Raw genomic sequence first — 27,037 nt, forward strand, 5'->3', positions numbered from 1 at the left:
AGTCTTCAGGTTTTGGGAGATGTAACTTTCTTATGTCTACCAAATGAATAAATAGAAAAATACTTACTGAGGCAACAAAAAGATCTCCAATTTGTTCTGTTGTGTCCCACTCAGATGTCCTTGATGCTAGGGCAATCTGAAACATGGAGTGGCATTGTAGGATCTCTTTCACTCTGAAGAATATGATCTGGGACTTTCTCTCACTTAGCACCTTGGGCTCCATTTCTAGTAACGGTTTTCTGTACTCCTACAAGAATGAAGACACAGAGAGGTAAGCATAAGTTTTATTGTTTATTTTATTTTATTAATTTGTTAAACAGGTAAGCCAACTAAGAACAACAGCCTTGTCCCAGGGGAGGCCCAGGGGCACTGTCTGGTAAAGTGGGCTGCTCAGAGTCACATGGAATGAAAAAAAAGATTGAGGGACTTAAACTCAAGACAACAGAATGAAGAAGAATGTCATCACAAGGTCTTCCTCTTTTGCACTAAAATGCCATATCAGTCTATTGCAGTCTTATTAACTCTTACATTAAAAACTGCTTTAACTAATTAAATTCACTCTGCTATTTAGACGGAGATACAGACTGCAAACAGTTTTGCAGCAGTCTTCTGGCTCCTTATACATTAGCTGCTAATTCCTACTGACTAAATAATGTGGTCCTGCAAGTAGGCCTAGATAGTGACCTGGTCCTTTTGATTGTTTTTACAGTTGGCAGCTCACAGGAACCAGGTTCAACCTGCTCGGGCTCACTCCGCTCCCTACCCACACCCATATCCCTGAATTTATACTTATCTGACTACTCCATCTATCCAAACACCTAATCATCTCCATCCACACACATACATTCTACCCTAATTACTCACTAGACCTTTCCCCCACCTACTTCCTAATACAAACAACTCCCTCTACCAAAATGCCTTTTACTAAAAACCTTCCTTCTACAAACAAAGCCAACACCTCACAACTCATGATTAAATACTTTAACCAACAGTACACTCTAACAATCACTTTACTACTCTTAACCTCTGTAACCCACTTAACCTCCTATCACATCCACCCAAACAAATCCACCTCCCCTCACTCCACCTCCAACTACTACCAGCCAACATCATCACCAGTAAACTTGCACATATGTAGCTCCATATGTAACATATCAACATTTCACCATATGCAGGTTTCCCTTCTCCCTCATGCTAATATTTCCAGTAAATATGAACTCTGTGACAAACAAATAGCCACATTTCTTAAAACTATACTCAACTTAGTTAACAAACTATCCCTTAGTGGTGACATTCACCCAAACTCTGACCCAATATATAGTCCACATAGATCACTCACTCAAACTATCATACATTCACAACCACCCCCATACTACAGCCATCCCACCTAGCACCAAATCTGACATCTTTCTATTAAATATTAGCATAAGAAGCATAAAAAATAAAGTACATGAACTTCATGCCAATCTCTCCCTCTATAATCCAGATATTGTACTTCTCACCGAAACATGGCTAAAGCCATCCACAACCAACAATGAAATACTACCCCCAGGATATAATATCATACAGACAGACAGACTTGCTAAAAGGTTTCAAAGACCACTTCTCCATAGTATCCTTAGATGAAAAACCCACAACCCCCAATAATGCCGAAGTTATATCCGTCAAACTAAAGGTAAACCCCAATATATATAAAATAGGACTCTATATGCCCCCAGGAGATAATACACAAGCCCTAGAAAACATACTACACTGGTGTAGTGCCACTCTACCTCAGGAGACTATTATTATAGGTGATTTTAATATTGACTGATTAGACTGGATCTCCCCAAAACCCAAAAATTGCATAAACCTGCATGGCTTCATGTAACTTATCCAAACACCCACTAGAATCAATAAACCAAGTAACAAACATTCCTCACTAGACTGGATACTAATAAATAGGCCAAAACTATACTCTTATTTTGTCTGTCTGCCAGACAGTCTCAATGACCACTACCCAACCTATCTACTAAGAAATCGAACCAACCTACCCAAACAAACATTTAAACAAGTAAGAAACAAAACAAAACTAAACCCCACCAACCTTATAAATATTCTCAAACACTGTAACTGGACACCCCTAAAACTTCTACCCCTACAAGATGCAATTGACTACTTTAACTCTATCTTCCTATCTATACTAAACTCTCAAGCCCCCAGTAGAAATATACATGTGAAATCATGTCATGCCCCATGGTTAACAAAAGAAACACTGTCAGTTCTTAAATTGAGATACAAAGCATGGGTAACATGGAACAAAACTAAATCGCAACCCACCCTACTATACTACCGGGAACTTAGAAATAAAGCTAAGCAGCAAATTAAAAAAGACAAAATAAATTACTACACCAAGATACAAACAAAGCATTGCAATAATCCTCAAAAAATCTGGTCAGCCATAAATAACATACTACAACCAGGCAAAGTCAGGACACTTCCTCCAAATACTACTAATAACTTGAACGATACAGCCACCATATTCAATAAATACTTTACTGAAACTATACTAGCCCTAGCCAATAACCAAGTACCCTCAGTAACCTCAACTCCCCTTACCTCCATCTCTCTCAACACCAAATCCAACTTCTCCATGCAACCCATGCCTACAGAGACAATCAAAAAATTACTTAAGAAGCTAAAACCCACCACTTTAGCTGCAGATAACCTGCCTGCTGAGTTCCTAAAACTAACTGCAGATGGAATAGCCTACCCTGTATCAATTCTTATCAACAGATCCATAACTGAACATAATGTCCCTGGCATTTGGAAAATCTCTCACATTATACCACTCCATAAAGTTGGCTCACCAACAGAACTCACCAACTACCAACCCATACCAATATTGTCACCGCTATCCAAAATTTTAGAGAGTGTCATTCACATGCAAGTCTCTGATTACCTGCATACCCACAAACTACAAACCAACACTCAGCATGGCTTCTGTGCCTTTCACAGTACATCTACAGCTCTAATGGCATTTACCAACACTGTCAACTATCATAGCAATAATAACAACTATGTATCATCCATCTTCCTCAAACTATCAAAAGCCTTTGATATGATTTCCCACAACAAACTATTAAATGTACTTTCCAAACTAAACTTTTGCCATAATACTCTTGCCTGGTTCCAGGACAACCTAACTGGTTGCCAGTAAGCAGTCTCATGGTAACAGACTTTATCCCCTCCCCTACCAGTGACAATGAGTGTCCCCCAAGGCTCAATCTTGGGTCCATTACTCTTTTCCATCTTTACTATTAGCCTACACACTTCAACCTCACTAGCCTCTCTCATCCAATATGCGGACGATTCAACAGTAATAAGTGTTGCCCCCACAATACAACTACTGCATACCCTTACTCAGCAATCCTTCCTAGCAGTTGAAACCTGGCTTACTAATGCACAACCAATTTTAAATCCCCAAAAAACAAAACTTAAGATATTCCAACCCACTAAAACAACCATAACCCCTAATACCGTTAACATTATGTCACTAAACAACACCATTATCTCCCCAACTTCACACATCAAACTTTTAGGTGTGGACATTGACAGCAATATAAAGTTTGACATTCACATTTCACAAACAGTTAAAAAAGTACACAAAAATTTAGTAACCCTATATAGAAACAAACACTAAAGCTACCATTGCCCAATCCCACTTAATTTCAACTTTACTATATGCAGCTCCCATACTGACAAACCTTAAGAAAACTGAGCTTGCAAAACTTGAATCCTGCTGTAACAAAATTGCTAGATTTGCTTCAAACTTACCAGCTAGAGCCCACCACTGCGATGCTCTCAAACAATTCAGCTGGCTTGAGCTCCCACACATCCTTCATTACAACCAGTTAACTATGGTCCATAAAATACTATATGAACCTGAGAAAGTACCTGCCTACAAACCTTAGTTCAACCCTACACCACCAGTAGAGCACTAAGATCCACTAGCAAACAACTTATAAAAGTCAGCACAAGCAAAAAAACAAGGGGACTCCCTCTTCTCAAACTATATTGGAAAAATCTGGAATGCTTTACCAGAAAACATTACTTCTATTGCATCTACTGTCCACTTTAAATCAACCCTAAAACAACACCTGTTGAACAGGTGGCTGTACCCTTGTTCGACCCCTGTCTAATCCTCTCCTATCACCAAAGTAAAGAGAAAGTAGCAGGACACTGCCAAGACAAAATTATTTAAAATCACCTTTTATTGCATAAAATAACCCTTCTTCAGACATAGTGAAACAATAAATGCAGCCATATTTAAAATACAAACCATCCAATCATTTACTCACAAAAACCCGCCTACTTTCTAACACAGGTTTAATAGGTAGTACATCATTAAGGCCTGGGGGTCTATGTTCTCTTAAGTCAACAATCCACTTGGATTCAGCCAAGGCTGTTCTATGTTTAATGTCACCCCCCCCCCTATCATTGGCCTTCATATTCACAATACATCTGAATTTAAAAGTGTGCGTGGGATACTCTTTTATGTGTCTATATAGTCCATTACTTAAATCACAGGTTCTGTGGACACAACACTTGGTTTATATGGCTAATTGTGAAGAATGTGCGTGTTTCTATATAGGTATGACTAACAACATGTTTAAAATCAGGATCTTGCAACATCTCAGTAACATCAGAACCTGTGATTTAAGTAATGCACTATATAGACACATAAACTTTTAAATTCAGATGTATTGTGAATATGAAGGCCAATGATAGGGGGGGTGACATTAAACATAGAACATTGTTTCACTATGTCTGAAGAAGGGTTATCATGCAATAAAAGGTGATTTTAAATAATTATCTACTTGGTACAACAGGACTTCAGCATAACGTTTAATCTTTGCTTGCTTTTTTGGACCTCTCCTATCACCACTAGCCTGATCTGAACCAACCATAACCAATAGCCCTATCTAACATATAGGCCCTACCATACTAACACCACTCAAACTTCTGAATATAAAACCCGAGGACACTCAGAATTAAGCATAACACTTATTCTCTTCAGCTACTGCCTAGGAAAGACATTATATAGTAAAACACTAGGTTGCTGTACTGCTCATTCATATGTTAAATGTGTTCCAATGTTATGATTCTAAACTGAGGTATTAACCACAAATGTAGAGTGTGTACAAATGTAGTCTATGTACAACCTGACCTTGCAAATATATTATGTAGTAGAACTCTATGTTGCTGTACTGTTTATTCGTATGTAAATGTGTTCTAATGTTATGATTCTTAAACTAATGTTTTAACTACAAATGTAGACTGTATACCAATGTAGACTGTATACAAATGTAGACTGTGTACAATCTGACCTTGCAAAGATGCTATCCAGAATGACTAATACTAACTATCTAAACTACCTGCATGAAAAATAACTGTATGTTAACCATCAATATATGTTACCTCTGTTCGTCTTTTGTTTCATGTGTCCGGTCGCACTTTCCCAGTAAACAAATGTAAAATAAAAATAAAATAAAAACATAAATAAAGATGATATTTCGATAGCAGGACATTAATTGGGTCATTAAGAACAAAACCACTGTGAATGCTTTAGCTAAAGATGTTTGTGAAAGCAGGGCAGTCGTTCATGGTTTGTTTTCATATAAAAAGTCTTTCAAAATGTTACACTGGGGATTTGACAAATTATCATTTTAAATAAATCAAAACTGAAAGCACTTTTGGGGTTCACCTTACATTTAGCTTAAATGAACACTTATAGTTTAGCCTTAGTGGAAGGCTGAATGCATTAAATAACATATCCGAATGTATATATGTTTCTGTATTGGCTGATTCTTACATAACTGAAAGCAAGTAGTATTGTTAAGTTTGTAGTGAAAATATCACATTGTCGAAAAAAATGTTTTGCTGCTGAAAAGTGTTGAATTCAGTCAGTGTTCCACTGTATTCATTTTGTTGTTGTTTTAGAGTTTTAATAAAAGTTAACAAGTCACTTAAAGGAGATAATTACAAATTTGTAGATTCAAGTGTAGAAACCTGGTCAAAAAAGACAAGCACTTTATTTTAGTAAACCTTTCAGCCTGTACCTAATGTAAAACCAGTGTTAAAAAGGAAATGCCAGTGATTTTAGTAATAGTGTGCCTGCACTGTTGCAGGTGAGAAATGTTTTTGAGTTCACAGTCAAATTTCTAAGACATCTTGATGGGAATTTTGAATAACCTGTCCATCTGCTTTATCTTAAGGTAAGAATATTAAAACCCTTCAGTGAAGCTCACATTACTTATTCATTACTAGGTGAAAGATAGTCCAATTCTGCTTTTTTGTCAGTAACTTATATAAAAATTAACAGTTTAAATCACAAGAACAATTTATGTATTATTACTGAAACAAAGACTGCTGGTCTTTCAGTGAGAAAAGACTTAAAGTCTGCCTGTAACTTGAAACAATGTATTCTAAATATGTTTAAGCTTGTATTGTGAACTGCACTTAAAAGAATGCGAAGAAGCAGGTCAGATCCTAGTAAAAGTCATTTACTTACCGACCTTCATTCTAGTATCCTTCTGCCAGCCATTTAATCGAACAGCCACTAAACAATCCATATGTATACCTATTATTTGTTTATTTTCTTTAGATAGACAAGATCTTCTAATAAAAATGCATGTCTACACAAGTTTCCATTCTATAGGAAAAAAATATAACTTTTTTGTCTATATAATCTGGTGACATATGTATGTTAGATTATTCAGAAATAAGCACAGTATTAGTTAAGGTAGCTTTATTTGCATTACTGACCTAATTAAACACCTGCTGGCACTTCAGACAAACACATCTGTAGTACATGGAGCACCGAGATTATGCTCCTAAATTAGAAAAAAGATAAATTTGTAACGCACTACTGTAGTGTGAGACCTGAACATAACAGCACTTTCAAAGGTGTATAATAAATGTTACACACACCCTGAGTGCTGCATTAGTTGGGTATATAGGAAGGGATGTTCCTTCGATCACTGAATATCTTTCCTCCTATGCCCACTGATGTTTACAGAAATTAGTCTGTAAGTAACTTGTTTAAATTAGGGCAGCATTTAAAAATTGTCCCTGACTTTCCTCGCTGATCATAATTTTCTGTAAAGTGCATGATGCACTGTGACTACACTCTTAAATCAGGAAAAAGATAAACTTGTTACCCAGTGCAAGGTCTGATCTTGACAGCACTTAGAGGTGATTAACAAAAGTCTGTGAAGGATACCTAAGTGCTGTTATGACTGACAGGAGTGACTGTTGGTCAGCAAACTACAGTGGTAGAAAGTGAAAGACGTTTTAAAAGTTCTTACAATTTTACTCTGACACACTTATAAAAAAATGTGGTAGATAAAAAAAAACTGTGGCAGAAAAGCCATTAGTCTCACAAAGAGGTACTTTGTTAATGCATGACGTCTGTTTGACAGTGCTAAAGGATTCTACCAGCTTTTTTGTCTATATATGGTAGTACATAGAGCAAGTAAAGCTCCAAGTACTGCAAAGAATAAAGATTGGGTCTCTAATCATAACCCTGTTTTATGCATTCCTGATATGGATGCCAGGATTAAAAACTTTCTTGGCATTGATGTCTCGGACACACTGCAACCTGGTTATGATCTGAGATGTGGTCAAAATCATCTATGAAATACATATATGTTTGTATGAGTCTGTAGAATATTATAAGCTTCTGAGCTGCTAGATATAAAATATCCATATAACAATAATAATATGCTAGATATATATGCTAGATATATGGCCCCTAAAGGGCCCATATATATACAGGAAGAATGCAGAGTCCCTGTAATCACAACTACGCAGGTAAAAGCTGCACTCTCTAAAGCCAAAAACACAGCATCTATGGGACTGGACAACATCCCAGGCTGCATTTTACATGAACTTTAGAATGAACTGGCTCTCCACCTAAGCACTTTGTTCAATCATAGCCTCATATCAGGCTCTTTGATCACTGAATGGCTTACAGCAACAGTTATCCTACTCCACAAAGGGAGAGCCACCACTGATCCTGGGAACTATCGCCCTATTAGCCTGACAAGCCTGGTCTACAAGGCCATGGAACGTATCATCATGGAACTCATAAACAAAGACATTGGTAACCTCCAAACTCTGGAGCCTACCCAGTTCAGGTTTGTGAAAGGCAGATCATGCCTCCTGAACCTGATTGACTTCTTTGAGGCAGTTACTAAAGCCGTAGATGAGGGTAAGGTGGTTCACACAGCCTATCTTGACCTCGCCAAGGCTTTCGACACCATCCCCCATTCTGGAATTACAGCTAAACTCACTAAACTAGGTATAAATCCCTACATCACAAGATGAGTTGCCAACTGGTTCACTGACAGAACCCACACTGTAAAAGTTGCACACTCCAAATCTGACCTCAAACCAGTGACAAGTGGAGTACCACAGGGTTCAGTCCTGGGACCTCTCCTGTTTGGTATCTACTTCTCTGAAGTACAGGCTAACACAGAAGGCCTCTGGCTAATGAAGTTCGCAGATGACTGCAAACTAGATGTCATAGTCGAGTCCCCAAATGATGTGAAAATCCTACAGAAGGGCCTCGCTAAGACAGATGCCTGGTGTCAGAGCCATGGCGTCAAGCTCAATGTCAAAAAGTGCATTGTCATCCCCTTTGATAAAAACTCTGTACCCGTGAACTACTACATAGACAGCATAGACAGCAGTCTACTTAACACCGAATGTGTGATAAGAGACCTTGGGACCCAGGTGGACAGTAGTCTGTCCTTTGATAGTCACATCGCCACAGTAGTCAGGAAGTCCTTCTATGTGGCACACCTCATCATAAAAGCGTTCTCATCTAGGAAAAAAGAGGTCACTGTTCCCCTCTACTTCACACTCATTAGACCCATTATAGAGTGCAATGCCTCTTTTGGAATGTACCTCACAAGACATCTGCAGCAGCTGGAAAAGCCACAGAAGTACCTCACAAAGAGGAATACTGGCCTCAAAAAGATGCCCTACACTGGCCGTCTCAAAAAACTCCAGCTTTACTCCATAGCATGTCGCCTACTCCAAGGTGATCTCTGCCTAACATATAAAGCTATGTAAAACCCAGAGCTGTTGGGCATGCTACACCTAAAGAAATCCCAATCCCTGCAAGCTACACGCTCTAGGGACCTAAACCTTGTCACCACAATAAACAGGACATGCTGGAGGGATAGATTCCTGTCCCAGAGACTTCCCATACTCTGGAACAGGCTACCCATCTATGTCAAGCAAAGTTCTTCATTAGCACTCTTCAAGAAAAATCTTGATGAGTGGATGGGAAATAGGAAATATATGCGGGGATCACTTCTGTGTCTCTGCTCGACAGTGGCACAGGAAAATAACTTTCTTGGTTGGGTGGCATAAGCCAGGGAACCTTGTTGGCTAGGCTTACGTAGGCCCTCCGGCCAATAGCCTAGTACCTACCTATGAACCTATATAAGAATCCTAACAGTGATGTTTGAGAAGCTTACTTATGAAACTGCACTAAAATTATGTAAACACTTTGCATTTGAAGTACTGAATACTTTAACAGGGTTAAAAGAATTAGAAGTGGGATCTTTAAAAAAGTACTGGAGCAAACTACATAAAAATGAAAACTGGGAACAATAAATGCAAATAATGTTCTGGAGGAAGAGTAAGATTTAAGGGAAGGCAGAGATTGAGTACTTTATGTAATGCTGGCTTCATGAAAGTTATACAAAAACATATGTGATGTAGAATGTTTTTTGAAATAGAAACATGTTAATGTGGCTTGTTTTCTTTTATATGAATGTATGTTTGTCTATGTCTTAAGTGATAATTTAATAAAGGTGTTAAAAATATGTAACATTTTGACCTTTATATATTTTTTGTACATATGACTTGCAGGAAACATCTTTGCGATCAATTAGTTGCATATAGTACAAATAAATCATAATGCAGATTTGGGCTCTGCTGGAGAAATCAGAGCCTAAATGGTTTATAAATCTTGATTGTGCTGACTGTGTGTACCAACTCCATGATCGCACTGTGTGGGGGGCAGAGTCCCTGCTCCCCATTGCACCTTGGTCGCACACATAAAAAAAAACTGCCACATATGATTAGGTGATTTTCAACCAGCTATACTGTCTTTTCTTCAGTTTACAAATATTAGTATTCAGAGGAACATGAGACAGAAGATGCAAATATTAAGATGTTAGGTGAGATGGGGATGGAGGGAAAGATGGACATATACAGGTACGGGTTAAAAGAAGAAGAAGGTTAGCTATACATGACAGGGTAAAAGTGTTTGAGTAGTGTTTACATACTATCCCTGGGTGATGCAGGAGCACAGCCACTTGTATAGTATAATAATTGTTTGTTTTTAGTAATGCTTAAATAGATGTAGCTATTTTTCTGTTTGCATTGGTTGTAAGGGGAAAACGTTTCAGATTTTTACAACATAATAAGACTAGAGTGAATCATTGGCAGAGTAATTTGATTTTTGTAAAAGACAGCAATGTTTTGTTGCTGAATCTGAGGTTCTGGTAATACTATAAGGTTGCATTGTACGCTGTGGAGATGGACATTTTTCAGGGTAGAATATTAGTTTGTAGGTTATAGTGTTTTGTGGATAGTGATGGTAGTGTGGAAGTTCAAACCATTTACGCTCTTTATGGGTATGCAATGGTGAGACTTTTGAGTGATATTTGCAGCAAATGTGGCAATTCTATTCTAGGCCATTTCTAGTTTGCTTTTTTAGGCAAGAGCTGAGATTAGTGAAGATAGGTAATGCAAAAGGTAGGGATAGGATTAGGTATGTTTTTGCAATAAATTTTCTAGAAGGGTCAGTGAGAAAAGTTCCCAGTTTTTTTTTTTTTTGAATGACTTAAAAGAGGTGATGATCATATTTCAGATGATCATCGAATAAAATTCCAATGAGTTTTGTTTGATAAACACATTCTATTGCTGTGTTATTAAATGATAGAATGTGGAATGAATGTTTTTGTTCTATACAGTTTTTATGGGTAAAGAGCATTAGTTTTCTCCTTTTTGGGGTTTACAAGTAGGTTGGAGCTTTCTAGCCAGGATTTGATGGATAAAAAGCTTGTTGGGTGATGTTTTGCAAGAATGACAGCATCTGAGCAGAACAGATGAGTGCAGCATCATCTGGGTATTGTACTGTGGTTACGTTATTTGGATGTGGACTACAGATTGTTAACAAATTCAGGATTTGGGAACTTATGTGGACAGTCACCAAATTTTTGACCAACATGTGTCTGTTGTCGTAAGAAATTCCTTCAATATTCCACAACTTATAAAGAAAAGGGCTGTGTCTAGATCTAGGGATGTTGTAACTCCTCTTTACTTAGCCCTCATTAAGCCAGTCATTGAATATAATGCCCCCTTTGGCATGTATCTTTCCAGATATATACAACAACTGGAACACCCATAGAGATACCTTACTAAAAGGATACAAGGAACAAACAACATGTCTTACATAAACTGACTCAAAGCCCTGTCACTATACTCGCTATCCCACATATTGTTAACAGATGACCTGTATCTAGCATACAAGGAATCCTCCGACCCATTACAAAAGGATTTACTGCACATCACTAAGTCAAATGTCATCAGAAATGTTCAGTATGGGGATCAAAACCTCTTCTACCACATCAACAGAATGGTTTAGAGGAATAGGTATATCTTGCAGAAGATACTGCTGCTGTGGAACAGACTTCCCATCCGCACAAGAGAAAATTTCATCCCTGTCCATTTTCAAGAGCAACTTGCATCTATGGATGGGAAATAGAAAATTGACCCCAGAACTGCCCCTGTACTACTTATGGACAGAGGCATCTTCTAAATGCTTTAAGCCATGCATGGGTCCCCTCAAATTTTCTATGTAAAGATCCCACTTACTCTCATTAGGGGTAATATATAATTATTGACCATAGGATGGGAAAGGCTAATTTATAACTAAATGGGATAAGTTATTTAGAACACAAAAAGGGAAACTGGCTAGGTTTAAAATGGCTCACAAGGGCAGCTACCTAGTACTTACCTGTGAACCTAGCTTTCTTTGAAGCCAACATATTCAAGTTAGGATATTTTTTACTAATACAATATTTCATACCCTGGTTTCAAATAATGGTATTTTAAAACTTGTGGCAGTATGTGTGGTGTGGGAGACAGAGGGAAAGCTCTGCAAGTATTCAAAACCACAGTAACTTTTTGTATCATCTCCAAGATCAAAGACATTTAAGGGCTTTATATGTAGCTTGTAGTGTATCATTCATATGGGTGTAACTCAAAAGGTAAAATACACATTTGGTTGAAAGGTTTTTATAAGTGTGAAAAAGAAAGAATGCACAAATGAGTGAATGCTCATTTGAGTGAATCACCTATGGCTGAATTTTATTTCAAAGCATTTATTTAGCTCTGTGGCAAAAATAGTCATTTCTCTGTTTGTTGTTTTTCTAGTAATGTTTGCCTCCAAATCACCTTGAAGAAGGGTGAATTAGCCAGGGAATTAGTTGTTTGGTAGTTGTTTCTTGTTTTTATCATTTAATATGCACTTGAGAGCTGCTTCTGCTGACAACAGGGATATGCAATTTCTAAACATCTCTTTGGCTAGCTTGATAGATTTTGGGCATCCTAAGGCAATGTAGCAGTTGTCTCATGTTCTGAGACATCTGGTTAATCATTAAAGAAAATAACACTGTATGCAAGAATTCACATACAAATGAAGTTGTCAGGAATACCCACACTACATCCCTCGCACACACCATTTGGCAGACACACACACACACACACACACACACACACACATACACACACACACACACAGATTGTCTTATGCTGAGGTGCTTAAAGGACAACAACAGGATTCTATTATAAGATGCTCAACTTTTCTCTCCTTTTTTTCCCTATTTATTGTCCCTGCTGTGAATAAACAACAACACAGCACTTAAAATATTTTAAACTGACTGTTTCTCTCCACTTGAACAGTACCTTACTCTACTGTGGTAGTTTCACTTTCAAAAAACTTTATCCAGCCCTAAAAAAGTCTCCAATTCACTGATGTCATCAAGGCCAATGAATACAAGCAGTTTTCTGGCCAATTCCCTCCCCAAACTGACATCACCATGACTGTTGTAAAAATCCACTCATACTGTGATGTCACAGCTCCCTTGTCCTTCCTCCTACCCATACAGAAAGTAAAGGCTAGAACAAGGAAATGGTACGTAAGTCAACTCCCCTGCTGTGAGCTGTCAATCACAGCAGGTACCAGTTCAAATTACCCTTAGCACTTTGACAGTTAGGGAAGTTAGACGTGAAGGGGGATGGGAGATGAGTCAAAGTAGTACAATTTAGGCTTCACAAAAAAAACTGCAGTTTAGCCATTCTAAAAAGAAGCAGCAGTAAAAAGCACTTTGAAGGTCTGTTCTGTGGCATTTGCACTGTTTGTGTTTTAAGTAGTCATTGAATGGCATGAAATGTTACTTAAAACTAACTGACTGAAAGACAGCAGTGTATGCATGTAAAATCAATGCAGTGACAGAAGCTTTAGGAAGAAAGAGGCCTGCGTGATGTAACTTTTTGCAGATGAGCACTGCATTGTGGGATACCTAGAGGCACACTAAACAATCAGAATTACTTCAACATGCCAGACCCTGTGGTCAGACTCAGAAATTATGTATAAAAATATTTAAAAACCTGTAAATAGTCCCAGAGTGGTGTTAAAATTAGAAAACACCAAACCATGAAGAAATAAACATGTTTTTAGAGTCTGTGGGTGCAGTTCTCCTTTAAAAGAAACCTTCCCAAATTTCAAAGACCTTCAAAGCCACCTAACGGCAACACTGTCCTCAGCAACAAATAAAACACCCACCAAAAGGAACATCAAACATCTCACATAAGCCTACACTCAATGGTCCCTCAAGAGCCCATAAGGCAAGCATATACTTTACCCAATACTATTGTCATGGGAGACTCCACTGTGTGGCACACAGTTGCCCCACTCACCAGGTTAGACAAGGAGAAGATAACGGTTAGTTGCCTATCTGGGGCCAGGATCTGCAATATCATGCATGTATTCAAGTCGTTGCACCCCTGGTACCAATAAAATTCTTTCATAGTCCATGTGGATGTAAATGACCTGAGACATATCTCACTGGACTATATGAAAAGAGACATAATGGATTTCTCAGAATATGTGTCACAGAAAGGTAAGAGACTTGCATTGAGCAGCATTCTACCTTCATGAAGGATGTTGCCACAGTATGAACCCAAAATGATTGAGCTTGATAATTGGCTTAGTTTCTGATGTCACTCCAGGGGGATATAATCTCTGTCAGCATCAGAGAGCATGGTCAACAGATCATGTTGCTTTACCAAGGATGAGCTGCACCTGTCCCACAAACTTTTCAGATATTGGCTAAAACCTTATCCACCCCCTAGACAAACCTACCAACTTAGTGAAAAAGTCTCTAAGCAACCTTACCATCTTATTTCTCAATGTAAAAAGCCTAAACAAAAAAATCCACACACCTCAAGCTCTCCTCACTCTGGAGAATGCAGACATCTGTGTTGTGACTGAGTCATGCAAGGCTACATAGCCTTCCACACATTTAGACCAGCAACATCACAGACTGGGGAAAAAGCGGAGGTGTCTCTATCTACCTTAGCAACAAATGTATGGTATCCAGGCCCAAGGAAGTTGCAGTACCACTCTAATTGCATTTATCAAACTTATCATTATATACAACACCCCTTTATCCTTTGAGAGTACTTATATTTGTTTGGTGACATTGTGGACTCTCCTGAAATCCTTGCTGAATTGGTCAAACATTGCCGTTTGTATTAGCATTACTTTTACTCAGTATAATTGGGTACCCTTGTAAGAGCCTTAGAGTAGCTGGTTTTGAAGTGTTCTGGTGGCAGTATCTACCTTACAGTGTGGGCAGAGGGGGAATAGCTGGTAATCGGTGCCAGCCTTTCCAGTGTGTGTGTGTGTGTGTGTGTGTGTGTGTGTGTGTGTGTGTGTGTGTGTGTGTGTGTGTGTGTGTGTGTGTGTCAGTTACTTGGAGCAGGGAAACAGAGCACTGGTTTCACAGACACAGTGGTGGAGGAACGGCTTCAGGTAAAACCCAGGTGCACAAAACCAGAACTATATAAAACCAAAAATACACCGAGGTACCACACAATAGCATCTTTAATTACACAAAAATTAATAAGAACAGTGGTGAACACTTTCGCAAAACTAATTTCTTCATCAGACAAGAAAATAAAACACTCCATTGCTTATATACAGATGGAACCATTGACTCAATCACTGATGTCATAGGTCAATTAAGGCATTAAAGCTATATAAAACTTATAAATGTGTAATTGTAGAAAAGGCTACATATAGAGAAAACTGCATATAAAAGACACATATAAAATACTGCATGTAAATGCATATAAAAACTGCATACAAAAACTATATACAAAACTGTTGGTAAAAGACCTAAGTAATGTGCATAGATATAAACTCCATAAATACTGTAGCTATGAAAAAATAAAAGGATAAAAATCTAGATCTGGTCATAAAATCTATCTACAATATATATGTATAACTAAAAGTAGTCTATGTCTCTAAAATATGAATAAATATAAATATAAGTGTAATGGGTGTATGAGGTGCCTAAAATTAAACATGTTTGAGACGTCTTGCTTTCAAGAAAGGAACCAAGGAAGTAGAGCCATTAAGGCCTGGATATTTATCTGCATTCAATTTAATGATCCATCTCTGTTCACAGCTTTCAGTAAAATTTTCTATATCCCCTCCTCTGATGTTTTTGTATATGCGCTGTAGCACAAAAAACTTAAAAGAATGTGAATTATCTGTATTAATAATATGCTGGGTGAGTGCATTAGTGGGTTTCTTGTTTTCGACATCACGAAGATGTTCTAGAATTCTGTCTTTAAGAAATCTATTTGTTTTACCCACATAAAACACCGGACATTTCTGACAAAAACAATAATAGACAACATCAGTGCTCTTGCAATCAGCATAAGTATTAAGCTGTAACTGAAAATGCTTGGTGGGGTGGACATAGGTATTTATACTGTAAATATAGGGGCAGGCACTGCATGACCTACAAGGAAAAGTGCCCTGACGTGAAGAAGGCATGGCTTTCTTAGGCACATCCTTGTTACATAACTGTTTCTTGAGTGACATATTGTTCTTGAAACTGAATAGTGGATCTTTACAGGTCTGCAACTGTGGTACCTCTTGTAATAGGTGCCAATGTTTCTTAATTACATCAACATATTGGTTGACGTCACTCGGAAACTGTAACACTACTCTAAATTCATTATGTGGCCTAGAGTTTATGTTAGATGGATTATTACATGGAACTACCTCGTTGTTGTTAAAATAAGGTCTACATTTAGTTGATCTCATATGCCATGCATCAGATATAGTTTTATCAATTTTCATCAGGTTGGTATCCTCTAGCTATAAACTCAAATTTTAAATTATTTAATGCTAGTAATGCATCCTCATCATCATCATGTAATCTTAATGTCCTATAAACTTGCCCTTTTAATACATTTCTCGGGATGTGCCTGGGATGCATATTAGTTTTGTGTAGGTATGTGTTCTTTCTGGTTGGTTTGTGGAAGATTCTACTCTTGAAGCAGTTAAATTCAGCTTTAGCTAGATGTACATCAAGAAAATCAATCTCAGCTGCAGATAGCCGGTATGTGAATTTTAAAAAGTCAGTGGTGGTATGCAGATAATCGATTTTATGACCAGATCTAGATTTTTATCCTTTTATTTTTTCATAGCTACAGTATTTATGGAGTTTATATCTATGCACATTACTTAGGTCTTTTACAAACAGTTTTGTATATAGTTTTTGTATGCAGTTTTTATATGCAGTTTATATGCATTTACATGCAGTATTTTATATGTGTCTTTTATATGCAGTTTTCTCTATATGTAGCCTTTTCTACATTTATAAGTTTTATATAGCTTTAATGCCTTAATTGGCCTATGACATCAGTGATTGAGTCAATGGTTCCATCTGTATATAAGCAATGGAGTGTTTTATTTTCTTGTCTGATGAAGCAATTAGTTTTGCGAAAGCGCTCACTACTGTTCTTATTATTTTTTGTGTAATTAAAGACTCTATTGTGTGGTACCTCGGTGTATTTTTGGTTTTATACAGGGTGGTGGAGGACTTGGCTGAGGATTCATCTCTACAGTTGTGCCAGTGCGGAGTCTTATTTGGGGCCTTGTAAGAGAGAGGGAAACCCAGCCCCAGGACATGCATGTGTTCCCTGTGTGCTCTTAAGGGAAATTGTGCTTGGTGCAGAGAGTTGCATTGGGAAATAATGCATGTATCTATTTTTGTTCCAAGTGAACACCCCTCACTGGTGTCTGTGGTGAGGACTGAGGCTCCTTCATTACTGGCTCAGAGGAGGGATGTCACAGTATCTATTATTCACAAAATTGTGCTCTTCCTAATAACATAAAAGCTGTTTCAAATTACATGATCATTTATATCCAAATGCTGGATTATTTGGAATAATATTCTTTAAAGGATCCAATAAATGCAAAACATGCCAATGCTTCTTTATGATCACTTTAATATAAAAACGGTATCTATTATATGACAATGTAAATATTAAGGTATTATTTCAAGCATTCAATCTCTCATTAAATGTCTGAGCACAGAAGGTTAGTTAAGCTCTTTCTTCTTTTCATGAACAATCATATTATGCTTAGTATTAAGGAGGGCTGCACTATAACCTCTCATCTGTACAACTCTAGTCAAAGCTGTTATTTGTTTATCTAAAGTGAGATCAAAAGTATTTAATCTAGATAATCGAAGCACTTGGTCTCTAGCTACACTCCTAAACATAAACCATGGCTGCATACTTGTTTTATGTAAATACATATTTTTCCTCACTTCCTTAATATGTATTCTCATATTAACTTTATACATAATCAGAAGTTTAGCCAGTTATTATGTCATTATAGTCAGCATATGGAAAAAACATGCAACTCATCTAAATAAAAGCTATGTTTTACTACAGGCCAATGTGAAAAGTGGTGGCCAATCAAAGCCCCAATAATTTTATCAATTTGTAGAAATAAGACATATGAACTTTGGTTAGTAGAGAAGAAAATTTGTCAAGAAATATGCAGCAATGCAGTTTACCAAAAATAACACAGTTCAAACCTGTCTGTAGTCAATGACAAAAATTATAAACATAGTTTATTTTATCTGTATTATTTCTCATATTACCATGAAAAGTGGTTTAGGTCTCAGGAATACATTTAACGCCACTTCATTAACAAAATCAAAAATTATCTTGCCATGAAAACCATTAATGTGTACAACTTGTCCTTCTGCATATATTCAGCACATGACGTCCACATACTAAAATGCTTCAAAAATTGTTTTACTAAGAAAATGAATCTGTTTAGGATCCTTAACTACCCCAACAGACAAACACCTAAACTGCAGTCAGTTCAGCACTCACTTAAAAGGTTGACTAATAATTTTAAATTAAAAAAAAATCAATTGTTTTTAAACATTAAACCTGGTTTACAGTCCAAGTGACATATGGTATGGCATTCTTTTATATTTTTTTGGTTGCCTTGTTTTATGCTGTTGGTTTTTGCTGTTTACCTTTGGAATAATTTTAAAATACTCAAAAATGAGCATGTCACTTGAACGAGTTTACATTTTAATAAACATCATATGCATATCATAAATTGTGGCAGGACAGTAATTTTGGGAAACTGTTTAGTTAAAAGCAAAATGTTTTCCTTAAGGAGTGTGAAGAATGTGGGGCATGTTTTTTTTTTTCCATATTAAGAACTTCCATCTTTGTAAATTAATTAGAAAACAACTTAGTAAGCTGGATGGGTATCTAAAATGTATTCCTAAATCAGAAGGATAGAAGCTCAGTCTTAAACTCCTTGAGAGGCACAGGGTTCATCAGCTGGGATGCCAAATTTAAGTTTATCATCCCCATAGAAAATGCAGCAGGGTTTCAAAGTTGGACAATCTGAGTCCCATATGATGGCATGCACATGCCAACCATCTTCAATGTGATATGCTTCAAGCAATTCAAGAATGGATGACTTCCTGACTCTTTGCCAAGAGTTTACAAGTAAGATATAATGCTGAGGGAAGGTGAAGAGAAGTACGTCGGCATATTATCTGCATAGAAGTGATAGAAGAAAGTCCTTCTTCAAATGAGGTCACAGACTGCCAGAAAATATGTGGAAAACAGCAGCAACTTCAAAGTGAAGCCTTTTGTGACTCCACAGTTAAGAAAGTCACAAGATAAATCCACCCTATGTGCACATCCTAGTAGGAGGTATCCAACCAAAGATGGTTCCTGAGTCCACAACAAGTCCAGAGATACTCAAGAAGAATAACACGGTCATCTGTGTCAAATGATAAGCAGAGAACAAGGAGGACCAGGGCAAACTAAAAAGGATATCAGACTCTAGAGTAGGTTTCTTGATGACCAGGGTCATAGCTACCTCTTTAAATAAAGCTACAAAGATACTACTATTAACGAAAGTCATGATAATTTAATTGATAGTTGGACCCAGGACATCAAGCAGGTAATTGTGTTTACAGTAATCAGGCAAATGAAATGGGAGAAATACCTTCTACCAATACTGTTCCTCCACGAGGTTCATTTGTATTGAATGACTTTATGAATGTTTTGAACAATCCTTTATTGGAGCATGGTCCTTTGAATATTTCAGATTTCCAAATTCAAACACTGCTTCAGAATAATGCCCTTGAAATGTTTAAAGATAAATTACATAAATTTGGGGACATGGTTTATCATTTCAAATGCCTGCAATGGCAAAGGATCAGTTTTTCTGCCTATCTGCAATTAAAGATAGTACCGAGTGGGTTGAGGATTTTAAAGATGCCCGCTTATGGTGAAAAATATCCTGATTTACTGAGAAGGTGGCAGTTCATTAATTTGAGTTGCTCTTTTTATTACATTGAACTGAATGCTTTTTTTTTTACCCTATTCAGCCCAATTTACACGCAGGTATTGAAGCAATATATGGAGAACTTATCTCAAGTGTTGAAATGGATGTTTTCTCCAGACTTCTCTAAGAAATGCAGGATCGTATAGTTGCATTTCAGAAGAAACTCAAGCAAGTTAAAAGGAAGAAATTACTTAGAGATATTAATGATTTTCAGAAGGGTTTGTATGGTCAAACAAGTGATAGACTAAGATTGGAACCAGTGTAGTAACTTCGATTTCAACTAACCAATTACAGAGCAATGAGATAACTGACCCATCTTTGAATGAAACAGTATCTGGAAGTGAGAAAGCTCAGCATGATAATAGTGATTCAGCTCCAATTTCAGCTTTACTGCCAGTTCAAGTGACTCCTACATCACTAACTGGCTCAAATCTTGCACCGGAAACTGTGGTATCTCAAAACCCATATAATAGTTGATGCTCATGCAGTATGGATACCAGATCCGATAGATTTTTCTTCCTCTTTTTTATTAGAAGAACCACTTCCCATGCCTCAGCAACATACACAAAGGAGAAAGCACTTACATTCAAAACAACAGCATCAGCTTGGTAGCAAAGCACAGCAGCCATTTACATGTAGCCAGTTAAGAACTTACCTACAAGGTTGAGTGCGGATCCCATTTTTTTCAGGTAATCTGGAGCCATCTGAAGACCTAAAAACATTGTGTATAATTTATCATCTTATGTTTTAACATCCGATGAGCTATCAGTTCTGAATAAGGGTCTTAACTTTGTACCAGCATGTGCTTTTTACACTGCAAAGACTATATCAAAATTTAAATATTTTGTTAGAAATCTAAATTTAAGGATCTTGTTTGGAGGTAATAGTTTAAATAATGAAGGGACTTTAAGACAAACTAATCTATTTGTTATACAGGGTCATAATGTTTTAAAAGTTTTTGAACGTGTGGTTGAATGTGAAATATATAAAGGCTATTTTAAGCCGAATACTAATAAGTATTACAATTTGACTAGAGGTGAATATACTGCCATTAAGTCCTTAATAAACAGCTCCAACATTTTTATTAAAAATGCTGACAAGAATGGAGGGGTTGTAGTTTTGGATATGTCTTTTTATGTTAATGCAATGGAGTCACTATTAAGTAGCACTGACTATGAGAAAATTACAAAGAATGATCTTGGGGTGATCATTAGGAATGTTTCACTATATTTATAGAATTTGCTTGATGAATCTAAGATTGATATAACATTATTTAATTATTTGCACTAGGAAAGACCTGCTACACCCTTCATTTATGGTCTCCCTAAACTACATAAATCTTTATGTAACCCACTCTTTAGGCCTATTGCTGCAGCCAGAGGGTGGTTTAAAGAACCTATTTCTAAGTCTCTTGAATTACAAATAAGGGCGGACTTTGAAAATACTACTACCATCTTCAAAGATGCTACTCATTTTCTAAATAGTTTGCAGAAGTGGTCAGTGTATAATAATTTGGAAGATTGTAGCTTTGTTACATTAGATGCTGACTCATTTTTTTACAGTCATACATAATGACTTTGAAGTACAAGCAGTTAAAGAGTTTTTATTAGAATTTACAGAATATACACAGACATTTATTAACACCCTTTGCCAATTGTTAACACTTGTACTTAACAATAATGTTTTTTTTCTTCTAAGAACAATTATATTTGCAAAGAAGAGGGCTTGCCATGGGCACCCCAGTTACCAATAGTTATGCTAATATAGTCATATATACTTGGGAGACTGATTTTATACTTGGCTCACCCCAAGCTAGTCAGGTTGCCTTTTACTGATGTTTTATTGATGATTTTGTTTTTATTTGGCATGGTGATATAGAAACTTTTAATGAGTTCTTTGTGTATTTATCAAACACTGTTCCATTTCTGAAATTTAAGAAAAATGTGTCTGCTGATAAAATGGATTTTTTGGATGTTACTATTTTTAAGAATGATATGAACAAACTTGAGACCACTCTTTTTCAAAAATCTACAAAGAAGAATGCTTATTTGCACAGAAATAGTATGCATTCACAGTTTATGTTTAATAAAATTGCGACACAAAGAACTTAGTATATCTTGCCCAGTGTAATCAATGTTCATCATACTATGTCAGAAAAACTAATCAAAAACTTAATGAGCGGATAAGCAGCCATTTATCAGAGATAAAAAGAAATGTTATAACTAATGCACTCTATAAGCACAAACTAGACAAATGATCTAATCATAATTTTAATTTTTTTATACTAAGTATTTTAAATGAAACACTATGATTAGGAGATATAATTCACAAAACTGAAATGGATGAATATTTTTGGATTTTACGCTTCAGGGCATATATGCCCACTGGACTTAATGGCTATGTTTCATTGAAACCGTTATTAAGGGATTTGCATAAGAATGTTAACTAGAATATTTAATTAGTTGTTTGATGGGGTCTATTTTACATGAACGAGTGATCAAAATGTCGAGTACAAGATACTCGATATACTTTGCTCGAACCTTCATGTAATTGAACACACAAAATGTTGAAATCTGGAGTTCCGAAATGCTTTGGTCGGTCTTCCTAGTGAGTGTAGCATGTAACATAAACATGCTACACTGTTTGGATTGGCTTCGTAAGAGGCTGCTTTACTTAATATACCAACTCCGAGATCACTGTACATTCGGGAAAGGGCAATTTCCCTGTAATCGCTTGTGTCAGAAGTTGCTTTGCGATTACCAGGAAATTGCCCTTTCCCCAATGTACAGCGATCTCAGAGTTGGTATACTTAGTTAGGGGGGGGGTGAAGTCCCCCACTTTGTTTTAAAAGTATGTGTGTTTGTGTAGGTGTTCGAGTGTTTGAGTGATGTGAGTGTGTAGGGGTTTATATGAATTGGTTGTACGTGTGTGTGTTGTATGTTAGGTGTAGGGCAAACAAAATCTTTAGATTTTGTATTTTTCAGTGTTTTTAGGTTTCGATGACATGATCGAGCGATCAAAGTGTGTTGAGTATGTTGTACTCAACATTTTGATCACTCGTTCATGTAAGATAGACCCGTTTGATGGATTTTAATTATTGTATCATGTGATTACTGTAGCATGTGACTTTTTATTACTTAAACATAGACTTTTAATGTTTTTGTATTTCATTTAGCCTAAGGAAGCCAGATTTGGTGAAAGTTTTTACTAGCAATCATATTAAATTACTTATCCTAACTGTTCTTGTGTTCCGGTAATTTGTTTTTTGTTTGGACTTTCCATTTTTTTTTTTTACATTTACCAGATTAACTGAAGCTACGAATGTTTGTTACTGTGAAATGCAGACAATAGACAGAAAACATGTTTGCAGTTTTTGGCAAATAGAGTAACTATCATCTGAGTTTAGTATAGCATGAGAGACTGAGCTAACAGACACAACTTTAGCTGCAAGGGACTAAAAATTAGTTTGCATTCTTCAGATTCTTCAGGAGAAAAGTTTTTACAACTGACCATGCTAGCTAAGGTGCACAGCCAGTCACCTACATGCAAAATGCTACCAGTTGATTAGCTACATTAGGAATCTGCCTAAACATGAATGCTTCTCTTTATGAAAACCTTTGCTTAGGAGAGGAACATATAATGCTCATCAAACTTAAACTGATTGTTGGGAGGTTTGATGTTTACTTACTCTAAAACCTCAATTGTGATCACCTATGTCTACAGAGTATGGCATCAAATCAGTGCTCACACAGAATTATGTTAACAAGAGGTATATAAATTAGGACAAGCAACTCCAGGGAGAATTTTACAACTCAGGTGTAGTGTAAGATCAGGTTTCATTTAAATGTAGTTTGTTAGATAAATACAGTATTTTCCCATAGGCCTAGAAAAGCAGCCATATTAAAGCATGCCAAAAATCTTTATTTTGTATTTTACATTTTACATGCAGTTTCAGTGAATGCAGTTTAAACAGAAAGGAATGTTTCATTGAAAGATACAAATGAATAACCTTCAGTTAATAATAGTAATAAAAATAAAATGTGCTAATAGAATGTGCAGCACATTGAGTACACACAGATCTTGTTTAGACTGTTCAAGGCTTGGGAACCAAAGGTAAAGAGGAATGTAGAACCTGTAGGAAAATTACAGGGTTTTGGTGTTATTAGGAGAAATACATCATGCACTGAAGTCTGTAAGTTAGTATGGACTCCAACATATAAAGTCATTGCAGTGCAGTTCACAGAAGTCAGGAAAAAAATGTGCCAGTTAGTGTAAATTCTACCATTCAGAAGGAAAGGAACAACATGAGTATGGAAGAAATGGACATTATAATGAGTGCAGAAGCTACAGACACTATAGTTCAGTCTATTTCAGTTTATCAGCACTGTTATTAAAGAACAGTGAGATTTGATTTTATTGTTGACATCTCCTTCTACTGTATGCTGCTACTACATAATAAACCACCTTCATCAGATTTTGTGTGCAAACTTTTATTCTGAAAGGTACGAGAAAATTTCTCACATAAAGGAGGAATGGAGATATTTGACACTTGTCAGCACAGATCTGGGTAATTAAAAAAATAAATATATTTAGTCTAGATATTTTCAGTTCATTACAGTTCTTCCAGTTTCTTACAGTAATTTCCAGTTTCACACAATCTTTCCAATCTTTCAATTCTTACAATGGCACGTCAGTTTTGATGGCAGGAGGGGACAATATTTACAGTTAAATTCAGTCCCAAAACCCCATAGCAATCCTGCAAATCTACAGCTGTTCATCAGCAGACACACACTGTGTATTTTACAAAGCAGCATTGTTCCTTCAAGACATTACTTAAGAAAAATCAACAGTAAAGTATCATAAAACATCAGATTACTCAACGTACCAGTGTGAAAAACACATTTACCACCAATATCATAAACGTCACCATCTCCAAAACAAATAAAAAACTTACAAGTTTCCAGTGTGACATCACAGAACCAAAAAATCCTTACAAGAGGGATTTCAAAAAAGCTAAAAAAAACACCTAGCCTCTGGCTTAATGCACCTTCAACTTTCCTTGTGTAAGCATTCATTTTTTTATGATGCATTTTTACACAAATTAGACAGTAACTTTCAGAAAAGTTTAAATACGTGTGCATTAAAGGCATCAGTAAAATTTAAAAGGTATAGCTATGTCAGATGGTACTTCCACAGTAAAGGCACCAGTAAATGTGTGGTTTTAAGTTAAAATTGGGTAAAACACTCTAAAAAACTGTGGTCCAGAAGTGTTCATTTAAATTTCAATGTTATTATTTCAGCCATACTGAATCTATCAAGACTCAGTAGGGTTAAAACACAGTAGCAAATTGTAATGAGTAAAATAGCAGACATACATTCTCATAATTCATAGTCTAAATCAGTGTTTACGGAAATGACAGTATATTCCTCTTCTAATGTCAGTACTCTTTCAAACTTAAATAACATACAAATTGTAACAAATTCTACTTTACAGTCTTCAGAAATCAATGTAAATGCTACAGCACATGCAATTCAAATGCAGAGTAAAGTTGCAGTATTGCAAAAACAGACATAAACACAGCCAGTGTAACTGACATGCAAATTTCAAGACAGAACACAGGGCAGGCATCTTCAGTATCACAAGTTAATGTTATTTCAAATACAAATGTTCAGAATGCAATAAATTTGAGTTTGTTGCTTAAAAAAGCTAGTATAAATACTGCACTGAGGGGGGGGGGGGGCAAGAGAGATGAGAGTGCAAATTTTGTTCAGTTTGATAAAGTAAACACCAATGTAAATGATAACAGGCTTTAGGAAAAAATAAAGAAAAAATGCATACATAGCATAGCTCAAGTCAGTCTTGTTACTAGTTCTATACAAAAGGATTTTCAGCATATCTATAAAGGGTGTGGCAGTCCAGCACCAATCCAGGTAATTTAGCTATCATCATTTAAGGTAGAGAGGAATGATAAACTGTGTATTTCATTCTTTACAGGAACGGAATTATGGAACAAGTTAGGAAAGAAATTGTGGAGCAATGTACTGAGCAATACAGATGCATCAGTTTCAGTTACAAACAGACCTCTACTAGAGGGCACAAGTGCAGTTATAATGTTGTTAGGATCTTAATGGTTAAAGGTCATAGCAGTAAGCAGTTCTGAGTGTGACAGTACCACAGTAGACATGGACATGTCATCCAAATTACATTTTGTTTTAGACTTCAGTAACAAGAATTTCTGGAAAATACAAATGCTACAGAATAGATTTATTTATTTATATTCCTTTTTTTTTTTTTTTTTGGTTTCATGATCAGGAAAGTCTGCTGGGCTGAGAAGAGCCCATTTTCATTGGAGGCCCGGGGAGAAAAGCTCCATAGGCAATACAATACAAGAATACAAAGTTCTGCCAATATGGTGATCTGGTAGCAGCACTCTCCAAGAGCTCTCTATCCTGGATTATATTTCTGACAGGAATTTTTTATCATAAATTAATTTTATTCGACTTATTTATCATCATATCATTTCTAAACAACTGGGGAATCTATTCAACTATTTTTTTTTTAATTGGAACTAAATATTCCTGTCATATTCATCTTGACAAGAAAACTTCACTCAGCTTACCAGAATAAGCCATAACAAATCTTCATCTCAAGACTCCTCTCTCAAAAAGGAATTACATGCACTTCTAACAAATATACAGGATTTATCACTGAAAAAAGACAAACTGAACAAGATTCCTTCAAGGACAAATGTTCTCAACAACTTGAGCAACTACAAGAAATTGTCTTACAGCATAAGACTCAAATTTCACAGATGAAACAATCTCTAAATGATATGGAAAAGACTGGGCTCCTGGAGAAAACAGAAGAAGATAACATCACTAATTTCCTTACTACATGGATACCAACCATACCTAATCTGCTTCAATTACTCTCCTATGGCATAGAATGTCCACAGATCCTTAACAACTACTGAAACGTCTATATCAGTAAAA

At 36.4% G+C, this 27,037-nt stretch overlaps 1 protein-coding gene across 6 annotated transcripts in view; it reads right to left on the reverse strand.

Annotated features, from left to right (window-relative positions):
• The window catches only part of ARHGEF10L (Rho guanine nucleotide exchange factor 10 like), a 3,087,848-nt gene that overhangs the window by 1,477,472 nt on the left and 1,583,339 nt on the right, over positions 1–27,037 (reverse strand). For all 6 annotated transcript variants that reach the window (XM_044061816.1, XM_044061815.1, XM_044061819.1 and 3 more), the window contains one exon: positions 68–247. In XM_044061816.1, the coding sequence (XP_043917751.1) occupies positions 68–247 (180 nt within the window). The remainder of the gene's footprint in view (positions 1–67; positions 248–27,037) is intronic.

Source organism: Protopterus annectens, chromosome 2.part0 (genome assembly GCF_019279795.1).
Source record: "Protopterus annectens isolate FY-2018-M chromosome 2.part0, PAN1.0, whole genome shotgun sequence".
NCBI lineage: Eukaryota > Metazoa > Chordata > Ceratodontiformes > Protopteridae > Protopterus > Protopterus annectens.